Here is a 19,561-nt window from a genome sequence, read left to right on the forward strand (position 1 = left end):
GGATTGGTTCCCCAGCTGCTACTGACTTTCACACTGAACATCAAAGGCTGGAACATAAAGTACCCAACGGCTGACCCAGCTCCTTACAGATGTGATACTCACAGAAGATCCTTCGTCTTCATGTAAGCCCTCTTTCCTCAGCTGTATTTTCTCTAAAGGGCGTAAATAAGGACTGTCCCAGCAGAACCACTCATCATAACGATGGTTCCAACGCTTGAAATGGATGAGTACTTTTCCTTCTTCGTAGTCAATGTCTTCTATGTGAGCTGGATACCTGAGTCAGAAAAAAAAGTTAAATGCCTTTTCCACCCAAAATATCCAGAACAGTACCCTTCCAGACCTCTTCCCAAAGGACTAGCTTACCAAAATACTAAATAAAGCCTATCATTCAGAGAATGTGTAATTGTGTCAAATCACAAATTATGGAGGCTAGCAGACTTAGGGTTCAAATCCCAACCTGGACATTCTTTAGTTTATGAATTATTAAACTGACTTTTCAGAGCCTGAGTTCTGTCATGTACAGTAGAGGAAGGATACCCAGCATACTGGGTTACAATGCAAGTTAAACAAGATGACATACATACACACAAGACAGAGCACGAAGGAAGGCAGGAAGCAAACATTTAACAACTAGATTATATTTTACATAAGCCAATAAATTAGAATGACCATGCAATCCAGACTATATGAGATAGCCTCAATTTAAAAACTGTATAATCCATATAGAATACCATGCAGCTGTTAAAAAAACACAAAACAAAAACCACAAACGGTTCTATGTCATGATGTGGAAAGCTCTCTCAAGAAGAACTATTAAATGAAAACAGCAAGGTACATGGGCGCCTGGGTGGCTCAGTGGGTTAAAGCCTCTGCCTTCAGCTCGGGTCATGATCCCTGGGTCCTGGGATCGGGCCCCGAGTCGGGCTCTCTGCTCAGCGGGGAGGCTGCATCCTCCCTTCTCTCTCTCTGCCTGCCTCTCTGCCTACTTGTGATCTGTCTGTCAAATAAATAAATAAAATCTTAAAAAAAAAAAAAAAAGAAAGAAAACAGCAAGGTACAGACATTGTGTATGGTAAGCTATTGTTTATTTTTTTTAAAAGATGAAACAGGAGGGGAGCCTGGGTGGCTCAGACAATTAGTGCCTGACTTAGGCTCAGGTAATGATCCCAGAGTCCTGGGATGGAGCCCCACGGCAGGCTCCCTACACTGTGGGGAGGCTGCTTCTCCCTCTCCCTCTGCCCGCCACTCCCCTGCCCATGTGCTTTCTCTCTGTCAAATAAATAAATAAAATCTTTTAAAAAAACAAAAAAAGGATGAAAAGGTATATTTATATATGTATAAATATGCATAAAAATATCTTACACAAGAATCTAACAATGGTTACTTATAGAAGTATGGCCAGGTCAACAGTTCACCAGTTCACCCTCTTTCTAAACTGAGAGTTGGAAAAACCAACGACTGTATTTTCCTGACTCCCTAACAGCTGGCAATCAAGGTCTTGAAAACCTGTGGGTTTAGAGGCAACTGTAGCGGCCAAACCCAGTGCTCCAGTGCAGGGCCTCTCAAACTTTCATGTAATAATGCCAATCATCAGAGGATCTTGTTAAAATGCAGATTCTGATTCAGCAGATGAAGCTAGGGCCTTCGAGCTTTTAACAAGCCCCTGGGGATACTGATCTACTGGTCTGCAGAAGCAAGGATCTAATGTCTAGTTACTGGCTTCGTAAGTATCAGGTGAATGTTGAGGGTGGCAGGGGCATTGGCAGTAGTGAACTCCTGACCTCCAGGACACAGCTCCAGCAGTGGGTCCCTCACACTGATACTTAAGGGCAGCAACTGTGAGTCCCACTCCTCCAACCCTTCCAACAATTTTGTAAACACCCAATGTTCTTGTGTTAAATTCTTTTGTGGTTAAAGTACCCAGAGTGGTTTCTGTTTCCAGCATTAACCTAACTGACCCAAGAGGGAACTGAGTATGGAGGAGGGGAGGAGCAAAAGCAGGAGGGAGACTTTTTGTAGTATACCTTTTAATGCTCTTTATTTTTCAACAATATTACTGTGTTGCTCATTCCAAAAATAAATAAATGGTTAACAATAAAGAAAAATAAATATTGTTTGCAATTGTTCTCTTAAATACACTTGCATTAATCAGATTGCTACTCTAGATTGAGAAAGTTCAGATTCTACCTATATTTTCTCCCCACAACCGGGATTTGTACCATTTCTGGCCCTTCTTATATCAATCACCTAGTACCCCACCAACCTAATAAACATGTGCTACCTTGTGTCTGTACACTATGTCCTCGTCAATTCTACACTAGTAACCTCTAAGGCAGTGGGCTTACCACTTAACCTATCACAGTAGCTTGCAGATACTGGGCATTCAAAAACTGTTGAGCAAATGAATTCTGCTTTCCCTATTCTTCCCAAAGGTCAGATGTCCTGTCAATTCTTCAATCCCAAAGCTCTTAGACTCCAGCTACCCATTCCAATTTGAGTCACTCTCCAAGTTCAGGCCCCCACCACTTTGTGTAGGTACTTCGCACACAGGACTAACAGGTTATGCTTTTCAAAATTCCGAATGGTACTATACATACATTAAGTGCCCAAAAAATGTTAACAGAAGGAATAAACAGCCTTGAAACTAGTGTGCCTACTTCAATACAACTGATATACAGCTGCTACCAAACATAAGCTATCCTGACAGCAGGCCAGCTAATTGTATGATCTACCGAACTGTGAAGTACAACTGTAGGAGACAAAAGGATTCCCTAAACCTATTCCTCTCTATAAAACAGAGAGAAGGGGGACACCTGGCTGGCTCAGTTGGTGGCTCATGGGAGTCTTAATCCTGGGGTTGTGAGTTCGAGACCCACATTGAGTGCAGAGATCACTTAAAAACAAAATTTAAAAAAAAAGGCAGGGGGGGGAAGAACATGGATATCTTAATTATATTCCCCTTGCACAGGGCCTGGGCTCAATCGGTTAAACATCTGCCTTCAGCTCAGGTCATGATCCCAGGGTCCTGGAATTGAGTCCTGCATCAGACTCCCTGCGTCTGCTTCTCCCTCTCTCTCTGCTCCTCCCTCCAAATCCTTCCCTGTGTGCTCTCTCTCAAATAAATAAAATCATTAAAAAATATATATATATATATATGTGCATATATATTCTTCTTGCCCTCTCATTTGTTCAGTCTACCAGAGACTAGCGAGCCTCCCTAAAATAACAAACTCTGACCTAAGACACTCCTATTCAAAAGCCCTTTCTTTAATGATTTACTGTATCTAGCAACAGTTTTCAAATATAAGTCTTTGGACCAACACATGGAATTAATTTTTCACAGAAATAAATTTATTTAATTTGCAGAACTTGTCTTTATACTAAATCACATTCTTTCTAAATTTTTGGTGCATAAATACTTCCTAAATTAAAACAGTGGTAACTTTGTTTTTAATACTCTTACTAATATTATGGAGCCATTAAAAAAATTAAGTCAGCTCTCTATGTATCAATTTTAAAAAATCTCTAAGAAAAGTGGGAAAAAAACCAACAACTAAAGATGCAAAATGGTACTGAATACACTACCATTTATTTGGGGGAGAGGAGAGAGCCAATACATCCGTACCTGTTTTTAAATGCGTGGGCTATCTCTGGAAGGATGATCAAGCAACCCGGTTTGCCTCTTGGGAGGGGAACTGGATAGTTAAGGAACTGGAGAGGAAGTATGAGACTTATTTTATTCAATGTATATCTTTTTGTATGTTTTGAATGTTGTACCATGAGCATGTATTAACTATAAAAGACATATAATTAGATATTTATTTTAAATATCCTTATTTGGCAAAATTAAAAGTCAGCAGCCTCAGGACAAACACCAAATTATTTTGAATTTGCACTGGTCAGTGCCTTCTAAAAATCTGGTAAGTCCAGATCCATGGAATCAAATCCAAATTCCTAGGCTAGCAACTCCAATGCACATACTCAGTAGTCTGAAGAAGGACCTCGAGGTCCTAGGCTAGCCTAAAGCCCTACCTTGCTCAAGTAACTTCACAGGGCACAGGCATCCTACTGACTGCACACTACACAAATCTCTCCAGAAAGGTCAACAGTAACCACAGGGCAAGCAAGATTTCCTAAGGAGAAGGCAGTTTTTCCTACTTCCCTGAAGCAAGGCACTCATGGAGGATGGGGAAACCCAACTGTATTTCAGTGAAGAGGTTAAGACTTGGTGGATCAAAATTGCTAGTTGTCTTAGAAGACAGCTCAGCTTTATCAGTCAACAGAATATTAAGTGACTTTGATCTGTGCAGTCAATTCCAGGTCTTGAAAGGGATTATAAAACGTATGTGTTCCGGGGCGCCTGGGTGGCTCAGTAGGTTGAGCCTCTGCCTTCGGCTCAGGTCACAATCTTGGGGTCCTGGGATGGAGCATCACATCGGGCTCTGTGCTCAGCGGGGAGCCTGCTCCCCACTCCCCCTCTGCCTGGCTCTCTGCCTACTTGTGATCTCTCTCTCTGTCAAATAAATAAAATCTTTAAAAAAAAAAAATTATGTGTTCTGACTTTTGCCCTTGAGGAGAATCAGACACATGAAGCAATTAAGTTTTTAAACAATTAGGTGAAACCACATAAAACAGCTGATAACTACTTTTTACCTACAAAAACAATAATTTCATCTGGTGCAACCTAAATTATTTGGACAACCATTAGGGGTGCTGGAGAAGATGCCACAAGTTAACAAAAAAGGCGTTGTAAATGGAATCTGTATAGACACAAAAAGGGAGAAAGAATTTCCAACTTCAAAAGTAACAAACAGCCACTGATGAGATTCTAGTTTCCAAACTAGCATCGCAGCTGGGAGTCACATTTCTAATGGAAATATTACCCAGAAAGGAACAGATACCAAATACTAAACTGATAACTAAAGTAAGGTCTAGGGAGGGAAAAGGTACTAGACATGGTCAAGAGACTTAGTCTGAATTTTTTTTTTAAGATTTTATTTATTTTTTGAGACAGAGAGAGAGAGTGCAAGCAGGGGGAGGAGCAGAGGGAGAGGGACAAGCAGACTCCACTCTGAGCATAGAGCCAGACTCGGAGCTAGATGCCACGACCCGGAGATCAGGACCCATGCCAAAACCAAGACTCTGAAACTTAACTGACTGAACCACCAGGTGCGCCTGTAGTTTCCATTTTTACAAGGATTTAGTCACATAATACTTGTGTAAGGAAAAATAAATACTTTTTTTAAAAAGTGGGCTCCATGTCCAGCACTGCAAGTCCTGAACTCATGACCCAGAGATTGAGAACTGAGCTGAGATTAAAAGTGAGACATCCAACCAACTGAGCCACCAGGTCCCCCCAAAAATAAAAACTTAATAAATTAAAAGTTCTGAGAAGTATGTAATGAGCAGACTTTCAACCAACAGCTTCATAGTTTGGGGATTTTTATGCTGCTTGGCACATCCACAAAATAGAATACTATGCAGCTATAAAAGAGAGAGAGAGAGAGAGAGGGAGAGAAGAGTGCGGGGGAGGTTCAGTTGGTTGAGCGACCAACTCTTGGTTTCAGCTCTGGTCATCACCTCAAGGTTGTGAGATGGAGCACCAGCACATCGGGCTCCACGTACAGCACAGAGTCTGCTCAAGACTCTCTCTGCCCCTTTGTCCCTCTCTCTAAAATAAAGAAATCTTAAGAAAAGAGAGAACACACTCTGTGAATTATATAGGAAGATTTCCAAGACATGTTTTTTTTTAAAAGATTTTATTTATTTATTTGAAAGAGAGAGAAAGCATGAGAGGGGAGAGGTCAGAGGGAGAAGCACACTCCCTGCCAAGCAGGGAGCCCGATGTGGGACTTGATGCCAGGACTCCAGAATCATGACCTGAGCCAAAGGCAGTTGCTTAACCAACTGAGCCACCCAGATGCCCAGATTTCCAAGACATGTTAAGTTTAAAAAAGACAAGCTATAGAACAGTTCATATCTCATGATACCTTTCTTGTTACAAAAGAGGAAAATAAGAATATGCATTTGTTTTTGTTTATATTTAGATAAACACTAGTAGGATGGACAGAAACTAATAAAACTGGTCACCTATAGAGGACAGAGCAGGTATAGGATAAAGATGTGAAGCAATTATTCTCACTGTATACCTTGTTACACTGTTTTGATTTTTGAACCTATTCAAACTCTATCCAATGGATTATCAATTAATTCCCTTGCATTTCCCAGGCGAACTATCCTATCATATTCAAATTATGACTATACTGTCTCACTTTCAATACTAATATCTACAATATATTTTTCTTGTTTTACCACACTGATTAGTGCTTCTAAGATGATCCTGAAAATTAGCAGATAACTGGCATCCTTCTCTTTAATGAAAACGTCTCCAATATTTAATCATTAAGTATGAAGTATGTCAAATTTTCTAATTAATGCCTTTAATGTGAAGTTACCAAGGATTCACCAGGAATAAATTGTGAGACTTTTCAGACTGTGTCAAGATGATTATACAGCTTTTCTCTTCTACTCTATGAATATAATCAAATAACAGATTTGGGGCACCTGGGTGGCTCAGTAGCTAAGCATCTGCCTTTGGCTCAGGTCATGATCCCAGGGTCCTGGGATCGAGCCTCACATAGGGCTCCCGGCTCAGCAGGAAGCCTGCTTCTCCCTCTACCTCTCTCCCGGCTTGTGTTCCTTGTCCCGCTGTGTCTCTCTCTATCAAATAAATACATAAAAATCTTTAAAAAAAAAAAAAAAAAAAGAACAGATTTCCTAAGTTTAAGTTATCATTGCCCTGTAAAAATACTATTTGGTTGTGTGTGTCATTCATTTAATAAGTGTCTGATGTCCTAGTATTTTACTGACAAGTTTTGTGTCTCTTTCATAAGTAGTATTTGTCCAAGTTTCCTCATATTATGTCCTTCCTGCCCATTTTTAGTTTAAGGCTATGCTGACCTCATAGAAAGTACTAAAAAGCTTGACTTCATTTTCTATTAAACTGCCTATTCTGAGACCTTTTCGAGATAATTCTTTATCTACCTTTTCCATCACTTCTATGGTTACTAATCAGATCATGCTTTCTACCTCTTCTTGAATTAATTTTGCCTAAATAAGAAAGTTTAAAGTGATCATCAGATACAATTTAAATGTTCAATAGTTTTCCTTAAAAGAAAAGAGCTCAAGACTCAATAAAAACATTGCAAACTCAACTCACACACAGGATTTTTTTTAATAGGTTTTATTTATTTGTCCAATAAAGAAAGACAGGGAGAGCATAGGATGGGGAACAGCCGGCAGAGGGAAAAAAGCAGGCTCCCCAATGAGCAAGGAGCCCAATGCGGGACTCGATCCCACGACCCTGGGATCATGTCCTGAGTTGAAAGCAGGCACTTAACTGACTGAGCCACCCAGGCATTCCACAAACAGGATTTTTAAATGGCAAATACAAACACTACGTGCTAAGAACTTTATAGGGCAGAAACTACTCCCTATTGATTTCATTATTCAACAAACATTCCTAAATTCCTAAATATATATATATATATGTGTATATATATATATATAATTTTTTTTTAAGATTTGTTTACTTATTTTAGAGAGAGAGACTGCATTGAGGAGAGGCAAGGGAAGAAGGAGAAAGAAACTCAAGCAGACCTAGCGCTGGATGTGGAGTCAATGCAAGGCTTGATCACATGACCCTGAGATCACAACCTGAGCTAAAACCAAGAGTCAGATGCTCGACTGACTGAGCCACCCATAAATTTATATTGTGAGACAAATGGTTAGGTCCTGGAGTTAGACCAAACATCAGGGCTTCTAGAGTGGCAAGGGTCCAAAGAATTGGGTTCCTTAGAATTCGCCATCCGTCTCTACAAAAAGACCAAGAACATTCTTGATCTCTGGGGAAAAAAAAGAGTATTGGGCCTAGAATTATTTGGCCTGCCTATATTCTGTAACCAGAACTAGACAGAAAAGAGACAGTATTTCCTATGGCATGCCTGGGCTAGAGAGTAAGTTTCTACATGCTCTCCCTTACCCCCTTTCTAAAGCACTTGAGTGGATGCTTTTTTTTTTTTCAATCTTTTGTAAAGATTTTTTATTTTTATGTAATCTTTACCCCAAAGTGGGCCTCAAACTCATGACCCTGAAATCAAGAGTCACATACACCAACAGTCAGTCAGGTACCCTGGACCCTTCTCTCTCTCACTCTTTTTAAAGATTTTATTTATTTACTTGAGAGCGAGTGCACACGGCCAAGTGGGGAAATGGGGGTTAGGGGGAGCAGAGGGGGAAAGAGAAGGAAAAGCAGACTGTGCACTAAATGTGGACCCTTACAAGGAGCTCAATCCCAGGACCCTAAGATCATGACCTGAGCCAAAATTAAGAGTCAGCCGTTTAACTGACTGAGCTACCCATGGGCCCTGCACCCTTCTCTTTTAAAGTACATTTCTTACCACTCAACTCCTAGTCTCTTCCTTAATTTACACAAAAGTACTTTGCTCACCTTCTTCAGAGGCAGCAAATGAGTGGAAGTCCACTTCAAACATTTTCATCAGGTACTGGAGGATTAGGAAAGCAGCTTTAAAGAAGAAGACTTAGCACCTGGGCTGAACCTTGAAAGATGAAGAGAGGTGTTTGCCAAATGTCTGAATTTCTTTCTGAGTGATTTGCATATTGAATGCATAGGCATTCAAAAAATGTTCATCAAATGTACTTTTTTTTTAAGATTTTATTTTTAAGTAATCTCCACACCCAACACAAGGCTCGAACTCACAACCTGAGATCAGGGTCTCATGCTCCACCAACTGAGCCAGTCAGGTGCCTACTTTTTTTTTTTTTTTTTCCAAGTTTTTATTTAGTTAGTTAAAGGAGTGAGAGAGAATGCAAGCACACACACAATTGGGGGGAGGGAGAGAGAGAGAATCCCAAGCAGACTTCACACTGAGCACAGAGCCTGACACAGGACTCAATCCCACAACCCTGAGACCATGACCCAAGCTGAAATCAAGAGTCAGATGCTCGACCTACTGAGCCACCAAGGTGCCCCCAAATGTACTTTTTAAAAAGATCTGAAGGGACGTGTGGGTGGCTCAGTCAGTTAAGCCTCTGCTTTCAGCTCAGGTCATGATCTCAGGGTCCTGGGATCGAGTCCTGCATCAGGCTCCTTGCTCAGCTGGGAGCCTGCTTCTCCCTCTCTCTCTGCCTGCCACTCCCCCTGCTTGTGTGCTCTCTCACTCTGACAAATGAATAAAATCGTTAAAAAAAATTCCTTAAAGATTTAATTATAAATACCTAGAGTCACAAAACAGCAACAGGAATATACACACAAGTCAAGGTGAATCATCAAAATAAACCAATGATATCTGTGTTACAGATGTCAAAAAGACAAAAAGATCCCCGTACAAGAATTGTCAAATTGGGGGTGCCTAAGTGGCTCAGTCAGTTGAGTGTCCCACACTTGGTTTTGGCTCAGGTCATGATCTCAGGGTCATGAGATCAACCCCCATGTCGGACTCTGCACTCAGCAGGAAGTCTGCTTGAAATTCTCTCCCTCTCCCTCTGCCCTTTCCCCAGCTCATGTGTGTACATTCTCTCTCTCTCTCTCAAATAAATAAATCTTTAAATAAAAAAAAAGAATTGTCAAGTTGAAACAAATTGACCACACCACCAAGAAAAAATTAGTTAGAAAACAACTTTCTTCTAAAGGCCAAAAAATACTGAAAACTCCTATTTTTCCAAAATTCAGTTTGGCAAGGACAGATATCCTAAACTTCATAGTAAATTAGGTTACTGTGGTAACCTTTATTTTAAGCAAGGGGTATAACTGTCCATTAAGCCAATCAAGAAGCCACAGAAGGAATAAAATCTTTAAAAAAAAAAAAAAAAAAAGGGGCGCCTGGGTGGCTCAGTGGGTTAAAGCCTCTGCCTTCGGCTCAGGTCATGATTCCAGGGTCCTGGGATCGAGCCCCACATCGGGCTCTCTGCTCAGCAGGGAGCCTGCTTCCTCCTCTCTCTCTGCCTGCCTCTCTGCCTACTTGTGATCTCTGTCTCTGTCAAATAAATAAATAAAATCTTTAAAAAAAAAAAAAAAAAAAAAAAAAAAAAGAAGCCACAGAAGGCCAATGTAGCCAATCAAATGTAAAGGGACAAGGAGAATGGACAAAAAAAAAAAAAAAGAAAAGAAAGAAATTCATCAATTCAACATTTTCTGAGTCCTACTCTGGGACAGGAAGTACGCCAAGGTTTGGAAATACACAGCCAAATCTATGAAGATGTGTGATCATAGCAGCTGGCAGAGGAAGACAGCCTCTATGTTGTAAGACACACTGGGCCTTTCATTTCCTCAGACATACCACATACCTTCCCATACCCAGTCTGCTCCTTTTACTTGAAACATTTCTCCCTGCCCACTCTTCCCAGGCAACAGCCTTACCCTTCTGTAGCCTCAGAATCCCTGACTACAATATCTCAAGTAGCCCTTGGCTCCTTCCCGTCTATGTCCGCTTCCCACTTGCTTTCTTCATAGCACTTACCCCAGCTATAATTATTTCCTTTGTTTCTCCATTTACGTGTTTATGATTATGGTCTGCTTCCCTAAGAGACTACAGAAACCTCTAACAGTGTCTGTCTTGTAGTCACTGCAGAATCCTTGGGGAACAAACGTGTCTATACATCCAAGTAATGATAATGAAGTATCACAGGTGCAACAACAGAAGACTACCTAAGGTGAAGTAGGGTACAGAGCAAAAGACCAGTTCTAGCACCAAGGGGGAATGAAGAGGTCAAGGAAGAATTAGGGAGAGAAGGGGCTCAAGAGAATGCTAGTGAAGAGGAGACATCTGATTTTAATTCTAAAAGATGAAGAGGCATTTTCCCAGTGATCAAGCAGACAGTGAGGCTAGAGAGTGTTTCTGAGAGAGGGTCCAATACGAGTAAATCAGCATTGGTACGGAGGAAGGGAAGCACAAAAGAGGACAAAGTAGTACAAAAAACAGAAGGTGAGAAAGGAAACAGTAATTCCATGCAGAAAGCTGCACAGGAACCTTATGGATTCCACACCTGGTGTACGGATTAGCAGCTGGGCCCTAAATCACTATGTCACTTAGGTGTCCACGGACCACTGGGCACTGGTGAACACAGCCAGCAGTCCACAAGGTCTCCATGAGAAATGGTTTATGTGCTTTTCTATAATCTGGACCATCTTTATCAGAGCTAACATAGTATCATTTTGCTCCAGTGCTACCAAAAGTGGGATCCAGAGATAGTATACAGTTTGGAGGTGCCAGTTCTCACATTTTTGAGTTTGTGAAACACTGCTCTAAGCTACTAGATAAGCCAACCTACCCGTGGGCTCCACCAAGGAAAGAAGGACTGTGGGAGAGTGAAGCTCACACCAAATGAGAGAGAATAATGCCATGTACATGTCCAGGAAGGCAGAGAACAGTCTAGATCTAACACAGGGAGACAATATTGGCTTGTCCACAGTAAATGACTTCAAATCCCGGAAGGCTTGCTGCTCAGTCTTGGCTGCTTATGAGTAAAATTAAGCTGCCCAACCCCACACACTGTGCACATGCTTAAATTAGAGCAGCTAGACAGTGCTTGGCAGAATCTGTTTGGTCCCCCCACACATACCAGAAATACGAACTGAAGAAACATTACAGAGGGGAAAAAAAAGGAGGACCAGAAAGGATAAAAATTTCCCTTTGATTTCCCACTCCAACTGGTCAGTGCTCACTCACAGAGCTATTAATAACCAATGTGTGCCACTGACTATGCGGGTTAGAACTCCCATTACATAAGGATCTCACTGGATCTTTACCACTATCTCCTGAGCACTTAAGCCATTGTCATTATCACTGCACCCATTTTACGTCTGTGGAAATGAAGGTGCAAAAGAATGATTAGGAAAAGGTGTAAGCAAGATCAGTATCCAGATCTCTGGACTAAACCCAGTGAGGAGTCTTCTGCTCTTAACTGGACTTCACATATCAATATCCTTGTAGTGACACAGGTCTATAAAGGTATCTTTCGTCTTGGCCACCTAATAGTCTACCTGATGGCTAGCCCAAAATCTACCTAAACTTTCCCCCAGGGGTTGGGCATTCAGGCTGCTTCCACATTCTTACTATATATAAAAATAGCCTTTCTGCAAATATACACACATTTACTTCAAGAATCAGAGTGCGCCTCTATTCCTGGCTCAGTGCATGCACCAGAAGCAAGAGTTCTATGCACAAAAGTAACATTCTAAGCCATCCCCAGCCTTTGCTGGAGAGAGGATGGGAATGGAAGTTGTATTTAGTGAAAAACAAAAGGCTAACTATTAAGCTGCAGAAAAACTGTGCTGTTTTAGATGCCTTAACTCCTTCCCTATCCCTTCACCACCTCCATTAGTCAACATCTGACACTTCTAACTCCGGAAATGTCTTAAACTCATCTCTCCTCTCCATCCAAATCATTTCTCATATGACTCAATAGTCAGTACATCCAGGCAACCTATGCCCCTCTATCAGTACTGGCAAAGGGCCTGATACGGAGACACTCAGTAAACATCTGGTGACTGAATAAACAACACCACTTTTCTGTTCCTAAGAGGAATCTACCTCTTTCTCTCTCCCTCGTGATTAACATCTCCCTTTTTAGCCCAACTTCCCAGTACTCCTGATGGGTTCCCTCTCTGGATTCTGAGAATACATCATAGTCCTAGAGCCCTGAATACTTTTGCTCACACTGTTCCTTCTGCCTGCTCTCACCCTCACTCCCATCCTAGAAATCTTGTCCTTTGATCTCACTTCCTTCCCACTCCCTGGCCCCTCTTCTCTCCCTCCATCATACCTCCCTGGATAAACCCCAACCCTAGGTAAATCAGATTCTCCACATTCTCCAGCCAGGCAGCTGATTACAGCTAGATAATGCACTCAACATGCTGACGGGTCTCATCTGAAATCCATGACCACAAATAATGCTTTCCTTAGGGATGGAACAAGCTTTGTGACTGAGTGTGGGAATATATCTATATCTTGATCTGAGTGGTGGTTATACACAAGTATCCTGCTTTGGAAGTTCATCAAGCTACACACTTAAGATCTGTGCACTCTAATATAAATTATACCTCAATAAAAAGTTTTTTAAAAAATTGAATTAAAAAAATTGAATAAAAAGGGGCGCCTGGGTGGCTAAATGGGTTAAAGCCTCTGCCTTTGGTGCAGGTCATGATCCCAGGGTCCTGGGATGGAGCTGCGCATTGCATCGGGCTCTCTGCTCAGCGGGGAACTTGCTTCCTTTCCCCTCTCTCTGCCTGCCTCTCTACCTATCAAATAAATAAATAAAATTTAAAAAAACATATTAAAAAAATTGAATAAAAGAAAGGGGCACCTGGGTGGCTCAGTCAGTTAAGCACGTGCCTTCGGCTCAGGTCATGATCCCAGGATCCTGGCCCCCTGCTCAGCTGGGAGACTGCTTCTCCCCCTGTGCCTCCCCACTGCTCCTGTTCTCGCTCTCAAAAAAATAAAATCTTTAAAAAAATTTTTTTAAAAGAATAACATCTCTGCTCTCTCTAATCAATCAATGTCTTACAACTGTAAACTACCATGAATCATTATCAAAAAAGGTTTTTAAGAATTTAGGGTTGGGGGGGGCTGGGTGGCTCAGTCAGTTGAGCATCTCTTAGCTCAGCTCAGGTCTCAATCTCAGGGTTGCAAGTTCAAGCCCCGTGTTGGGCTCCACACTGGGCATGGAGCCTACTTAAAATAATAATAATCCAGGGTCAAGGGGAAGAAAAAAAAAATTTTAATAAAAAATAAAAATAAATAAACAAAAATAAAAGGAGGGAGAAAAGAAGAAAAAGATTTAAAAATTAAAATAAAAATCCAGGGCCTACCACTGGCTATGGAGTGGAAAAGAGCCTGATGAGGAAAGGAATCTCAGTCCAGAAAGATACAGGAGACTGGTTACGTGGCTAGTGCCAGGGTCCAGAAGATCCATGATAGAGGCTTTAGGCCAGAAGGTGAGGGTGGAGGTGGCAGCCAGTGTGAGATTCAGGCTAGATTCTGGACGTGGACCTGACAAGATTAGCTGAGAGAGTAGATGATGGGGTGGAAAAGAGGAGCTAAGGAGACTCCAAGGGGGCTCTAGAGGCTCTAGTCTGTTGAGTTCTGTGACACTTTACTACTCAAAAAAAAAAAAAAAAGTACATTCTACCATTATAATAAATAAATAAACACACACACACACACACACACATATATATCTTTTACTTTAAGAATGATAATAATCCAGATGCCAGGAGCAACAACTCCTCAATAGCAATGAGCACACCTAGCACCTGGATCTTTGAGTTTAATACCATTTTCGAATAAAAGGAGCCAGGGCTCCTTGGAGAAATGGCTATTTGCAAGACTGCAGCACAAAATATACAAGATGAGCCTAAAATATTTTGTAGTGCCAGAAGTAAGGAAGTGTCTCACACACGTGCACACGCACGCGCGCACACACACACGCATGCAGTGATGACTGGGTGTATGTCCAAAGGACACAAGAGACAACTGAAAGAGCTCCCAATGCAACAAGAGCAACAAAATAAAGCAGTATTGGATTATAACCCAAAGTCTAAAAGAAATATGAATTCATGCTGATATAAATAAAAGATCACTAAAAACAAGGAAAATCTAGAAACTGACAGAGCCAAAAGCAGCCTAAGGAGACATGACTACTAAACATAATGTTGGGGGCGCCTGGCTGGTTCAGTGGGTTAAAGCCTCTGCCTTCGGCTCAGGTCATGATCCCAGGGTCCTGGGATTGAGCCCCACATCAGGCTCTCTGCTCCGCAGAAAGCCTGCTTCCTCCTCTCTCTCTGCCTGCCTCTCTGCCTACTTGTGATCTCTGTCTGTCAAATAAATAAATAAAATATTTAAAAATAAATAAATAAAATGAAATAAACATAATGCTGTATCCTGGATAAACATAATGTTGTATCCTGGATTTTATTTCATAAAATGAAATAAACATAATGTTGTATCCTGGATAATGTTGTATCCAGGTTCTTGAAACAGAAAAGGGACATTAGGGGGTAACTAAGGAAATATGAATAAAGTATGGACTTTTGGCAATAATAATATACCAATATTGGTTCATTAATTGTAACAAATGTACCTTACATTTCTGTATTATTAATGTACAATGTTAATTGTAGGGGATACTGGGTGTGTTATATACAAGAACACGGTATTATCTTTGGAATTTTTCTATAAATCTAAAACTATTCTAAAATTAAAAGCTGGAACTACTGGCTAGTTCAGTCGGAGGACCATGCAACTACTATACTTGGGGTTGTGAATTTCGAGCTACATGTTAGGTGTGGAGATCGCTTGATAGTAAAACCTTAAAAAATAAAATAGGGGCACATGGTTGGCTTCGTCTGTAGAGCATGTGACTCTTGATCTCAGGGTTGTGAGTGTGAGCCCCACATTGGGCAAGTAGCCTACTTAAAATTTTAAAAAATTAAAAATATGGCACCTGGGTAGCTCAGTTAGTTAAGCAACTTAGTTAGGTTCAGGTCATGATCCTGGAGTCCCAGAATCAAGTCCTGCATTGGGCTCCGTGCTCAGCGGGGAGTCTGCTTTTCCCTCTGACCAACCCCCTCTCGTGCTCTCTTTCTCATTCTCTCTCTCAAATAAATAAAATCTTAAAAAAATAATTAAAAACAAAGAAATTAAAAATAAAGTAAAATTCTTACTGAAAAAACTCCATGACCACCAACCTCCAATGGGACTTCAGTGGAATTTTATGGCATCAGCAATCTACCACGTTTCTCACATCCAATCCCTCTTCAATCTTCTAAATAACAATCATACCTCATCTTCTTTCCTCAAACCCAAGCCTTCCTTCTTTAGATTCTTAGTCTCAGCTGAGATTTTCTTATCCCACTTAAAAAATAAAATCAATCAGGGGCGCCTGAGTCGCTCAGTCGTTAAGCATCTGCCTTCAGCTCAGGTCATGATCCCAGGGTCCTGGATCTGAGTCCCACATTGGGCTCCCTGCTCAACAGGGAGCCTGCTTCTCCCTCTCCCACTCCCCCTGCTTGTGCTCCCTCTCACGTGGTCTCTGTCAAATAAATAAATAAAATCTTTAAAAATAAAATCAATCAAAAAAGAATTCCCAATGCTAGTAGGAACATAAAATGGTGCAACTGCTGTGGAAAAAAGTTTGGCAATTTTTCAAAAGATTAAACAAGTTAGTTAGCATTTGACCCAATAATTCTATTCTTACATACCTAAGAAATATGAAAACATATGTCCACACACAAACTCATACACAAATATTCATAGCAGCATTATTCAAAGTAGCCAAAAAACAAAAAAAATACAAATACTCATCTACTGATGAATGGATAAACAAAACATAGTACATCCCTATTGTGGAATACTATTCACCCATCAAAAAGAATGCTGATATATGCTACAACACAAATGAATCTTGAAAAATACCATATTAAGGAGCGCCTGGATGGCTCAGTTGGTTAAGCCACTGCCTTCAGCTTAGGTCATGGTCCCAGGGTCCTGGGATCAAGAGCCCCACATCAGGCTCCTCGCTGAGTGGAGAGCCTGCTTCTCCCCTACCTGCCATTCTCCCTGCCTGAGCTTGTTCTCTCCCTCTCTCTCCACCTTTCCCCTCTCCCTCTCTCCCTCCCCCACTCTCTCTCTGTCAAATAAATAAATAAAAATCTTTAAAAAAAAAAAAAAAATACCGGGGCACCTGGGTGGCTCAGAGGGTTAAGCCTCTGCCTTCAGCTCAGGTCATGATCTCAGGGTCCTGGGATCAAGGCCCGCATCGAGCTCTCTGTTCAGCAGGGAGCCTGCTTCTCCCTCTCTCTGCCTGCCTCTCTGCCTACTTGTGATCTCCATCTGTTGAATAAATAAATAAAATCTTTAAACATATATATATATTAAATGGGGCACGTGGCTGGCTCAGTTGGTAGAGCATGCAATTCTTGGGCCCGAGGTCATAACTTCAAGCCCCACATCACTGGGCTTAGGGCATACATTAAAAAAAAAGAGAGAGAGAGAGAAGGTAATCCAAAGTAGTTAACTTTGGAACACCTGGCTGGTTCAGTTGGCAGAGCAAGTGACTCCTGATCTCAGGACCATGAGTTCAAGCCCCACAATGGGCATGGAGTCAGTCTATTTTTCAAAAAAGAAAATACGCTGGGCACCTGGGTGGCTCAGTCTGTTAAGCATCTGCCTTCAGCTCAGGTCATGATCCCAAGGTCCTGGAATCAAATCCCACATCCAGCTCCCTGCAAGGCAAGCAAGGCAAGCAAGGCAAGCAAAGCTCCCTGCTTCTCCCTCTGCTTCTACCTCTCTCTCTCTCTCTCTCTTTCTCTGTCTCTCATGAATAAATAAATAAAATCTTTAAAAAAAAATAAAAAGAAAATACATTAAGTAAAAGATGTTAGTCACAAAAAAACATATTGTATGATTTGGTTTCTAAGAAATGTCCACAATAGGCAAATCCACAGAGACAGAAAGCATATTAGTAGTTGCCCAGGGATGGGGAGGGCTGAGGAGGGAAAGGAAATGACTGCTAATGCATACAGGGTTTCTTTTTGGGGTGATGAAAATATTCTGAAATTAGGTAATCCTGATAGTTGTACAACTTTGTGAATATGCTACAGATAATTCATTTGTATCCTTTAGGAGAGTGAATTTACAGTACATAAATTACAAATCAACTTAGTAAAACAATAAAAAAAGGAGGGAAACAAGGAATCCCACCAAGTGCTGGCAAAGACACAGAGCAACTGGGACTCTGATGCATTGCTGGTGGAAATGCAAACTGAAATAGCCACATTAGAAAATAGTTTGGCAGTTTTTCAACAAGTTAAACACACTTAACCTGTGACCCAGCATTCCCACTCCTTGGTATTTACCCAAGACAAATGAGAACTTACGTTCTCTCATATTTAGTAAAAACTGGAAACAATTCATATTTTTCAACAGTTACACAGATGAACTGTGGTACATCCATACAATGGAATTCTACTCAGCGATAAAAGGAACAAACGACTGATTCATGCTAAAGTGTGAATGAATCTCAAAAGTATTATATGAATATGATAAGAAGCCAAATTTAAAAGACTACACACCGTACAATTCCATTTTATAACAGTCTGGAAAAAGTAAAACTATATGTACAAGGACAGGATCATGGGTCCTAAGAGCCAAAAGTGGTAGGAGGAGTTGACTACAAAAGGATACAAGGAAATTTTGTACGGTGATAAAAGCACTCTACATTTTGATTGTGGTGGTACATGCTTAATTATGAATTTGGCAAGCCTCATAGAACTGTACAGTATGTACATTATAACACAACTTTTTTTTTTTTTAAGATTTTATTTATTTGACAGAGAGAGAGAGAGCACAGCAAGGGGAGCCGCAGGCAGAGAGGGAGAAGCAGGCTCACCGAGCAGGGAGCCCAATGTGGATCTCAATCCCAGGATGTGGGATCATGACCTGAGCCTAAGACAGATGCTTAACTGAGCCACCCAGGTGCCCCTATAACTCAAGTGTAAAACAGAAAACACACACATACATGCACAAAGAAAAAAACACATGCTCCAATCACCAATTCTGCCTGTCAACCTTCATTTCTCTCTGTATATCCAGTCTCCCTTTTCCCCTTATAATAAATGAACTATCTGTTCCTGGAAATGGCTAATTCCTCCATTTGTACACCATACCAATCTCTCTCCCATTTTTCCTGAACTCGGGCCAATCAGGATTTTGTCCACACTGCTCCACTAAAACAACTCTCATCAAGATCATCTATAACCTTGATGTCACCAAATCAGTAGTCACTGAATCTTCATCTTACTTGACCCAGGAGCATCACAAACTGAAGTTATTACTCCCTGCTTCTTGAAATGCTTTTTTGTACTAAGCCTCTAGACATCCACCTCTTGGGATTCCTCCTGCCTCAAAGGTCACCTCTTCCCAATCTCTTTTGCTGGTTCTTCTACATCTGCTAACATCTACAGGAAGGCTCCTGGGCTCAGTCCTCCTTTTTATCTATATTGACTCCCTAGATTACATCACTATCTAATAGAACCTTCTCATTAAAAACTTTAAACATTTCTGCTCTCCAACTGGTAGCCACTAGCCACATGTGGCTACTGAATACTGGAATTGTGCCTAGTGTGACTCAGGAGATGAATTTTCAATTTTACTTAAACAGCTACATGTGGCTAACGGCCACAGCACAGCCTTGGATGAGCTCATCCAGTCCCATGAAAACACATCTGATAAAGAACTGTTATCCAAAATACACAAGGAACTCTTAAAACTCAACAACAAGAAGACAAAGAAACAAACAAAAGATGGGCAAAAGACCTTAACAGACACCTCACCAAGGAATATATAAAGACGGCAAATAAGCATATGAAAAGATATTCAACATATTTCATTAGAAAAATTGCAAATTTAAATAACAATGAGATATCACTACTTACCTATTATAATGACCAAAATCCAAAACTCTGATGACACCAAATATTGGT

At 40.9% G+C, this 19,561-nt stretch overlaps 1 protein-coding gene across 1 annotated transcript in view; it reads right to left on the reverse strand.

Moving 5' to 3' along the window:
• The window catches only part of PHF20 (PHD finger protein 20), a 146,612-nt gene that overhangs the window by 87,548 nt on the left and 39,503 nt on the right, over positions 1 to 19,561 (reverse strand). Inside the window, exon 3 of the mRNA XM_080813576.1 lies at positions 103 to 274. Within this exon, the coding sequence (XP_080669702.1) occupies positions 103 to 274 (172 nt within the window). The remainder of the gene's footprint in view (positions 1 to 102; positions 275 to 19,561) is intronic.

This window comes from Martes martes, assembly GCF_963455335.1.
Source record: "Martes martes genome assembly, chromosome: 9".
In the NCBI taxonomy this organism is placed as follows: domain Eukaryota; kingdom Metazoa; phylum Chordata; class Mammalia; order Carnivora; family Mustelidae; genus Martes; species Martes martes.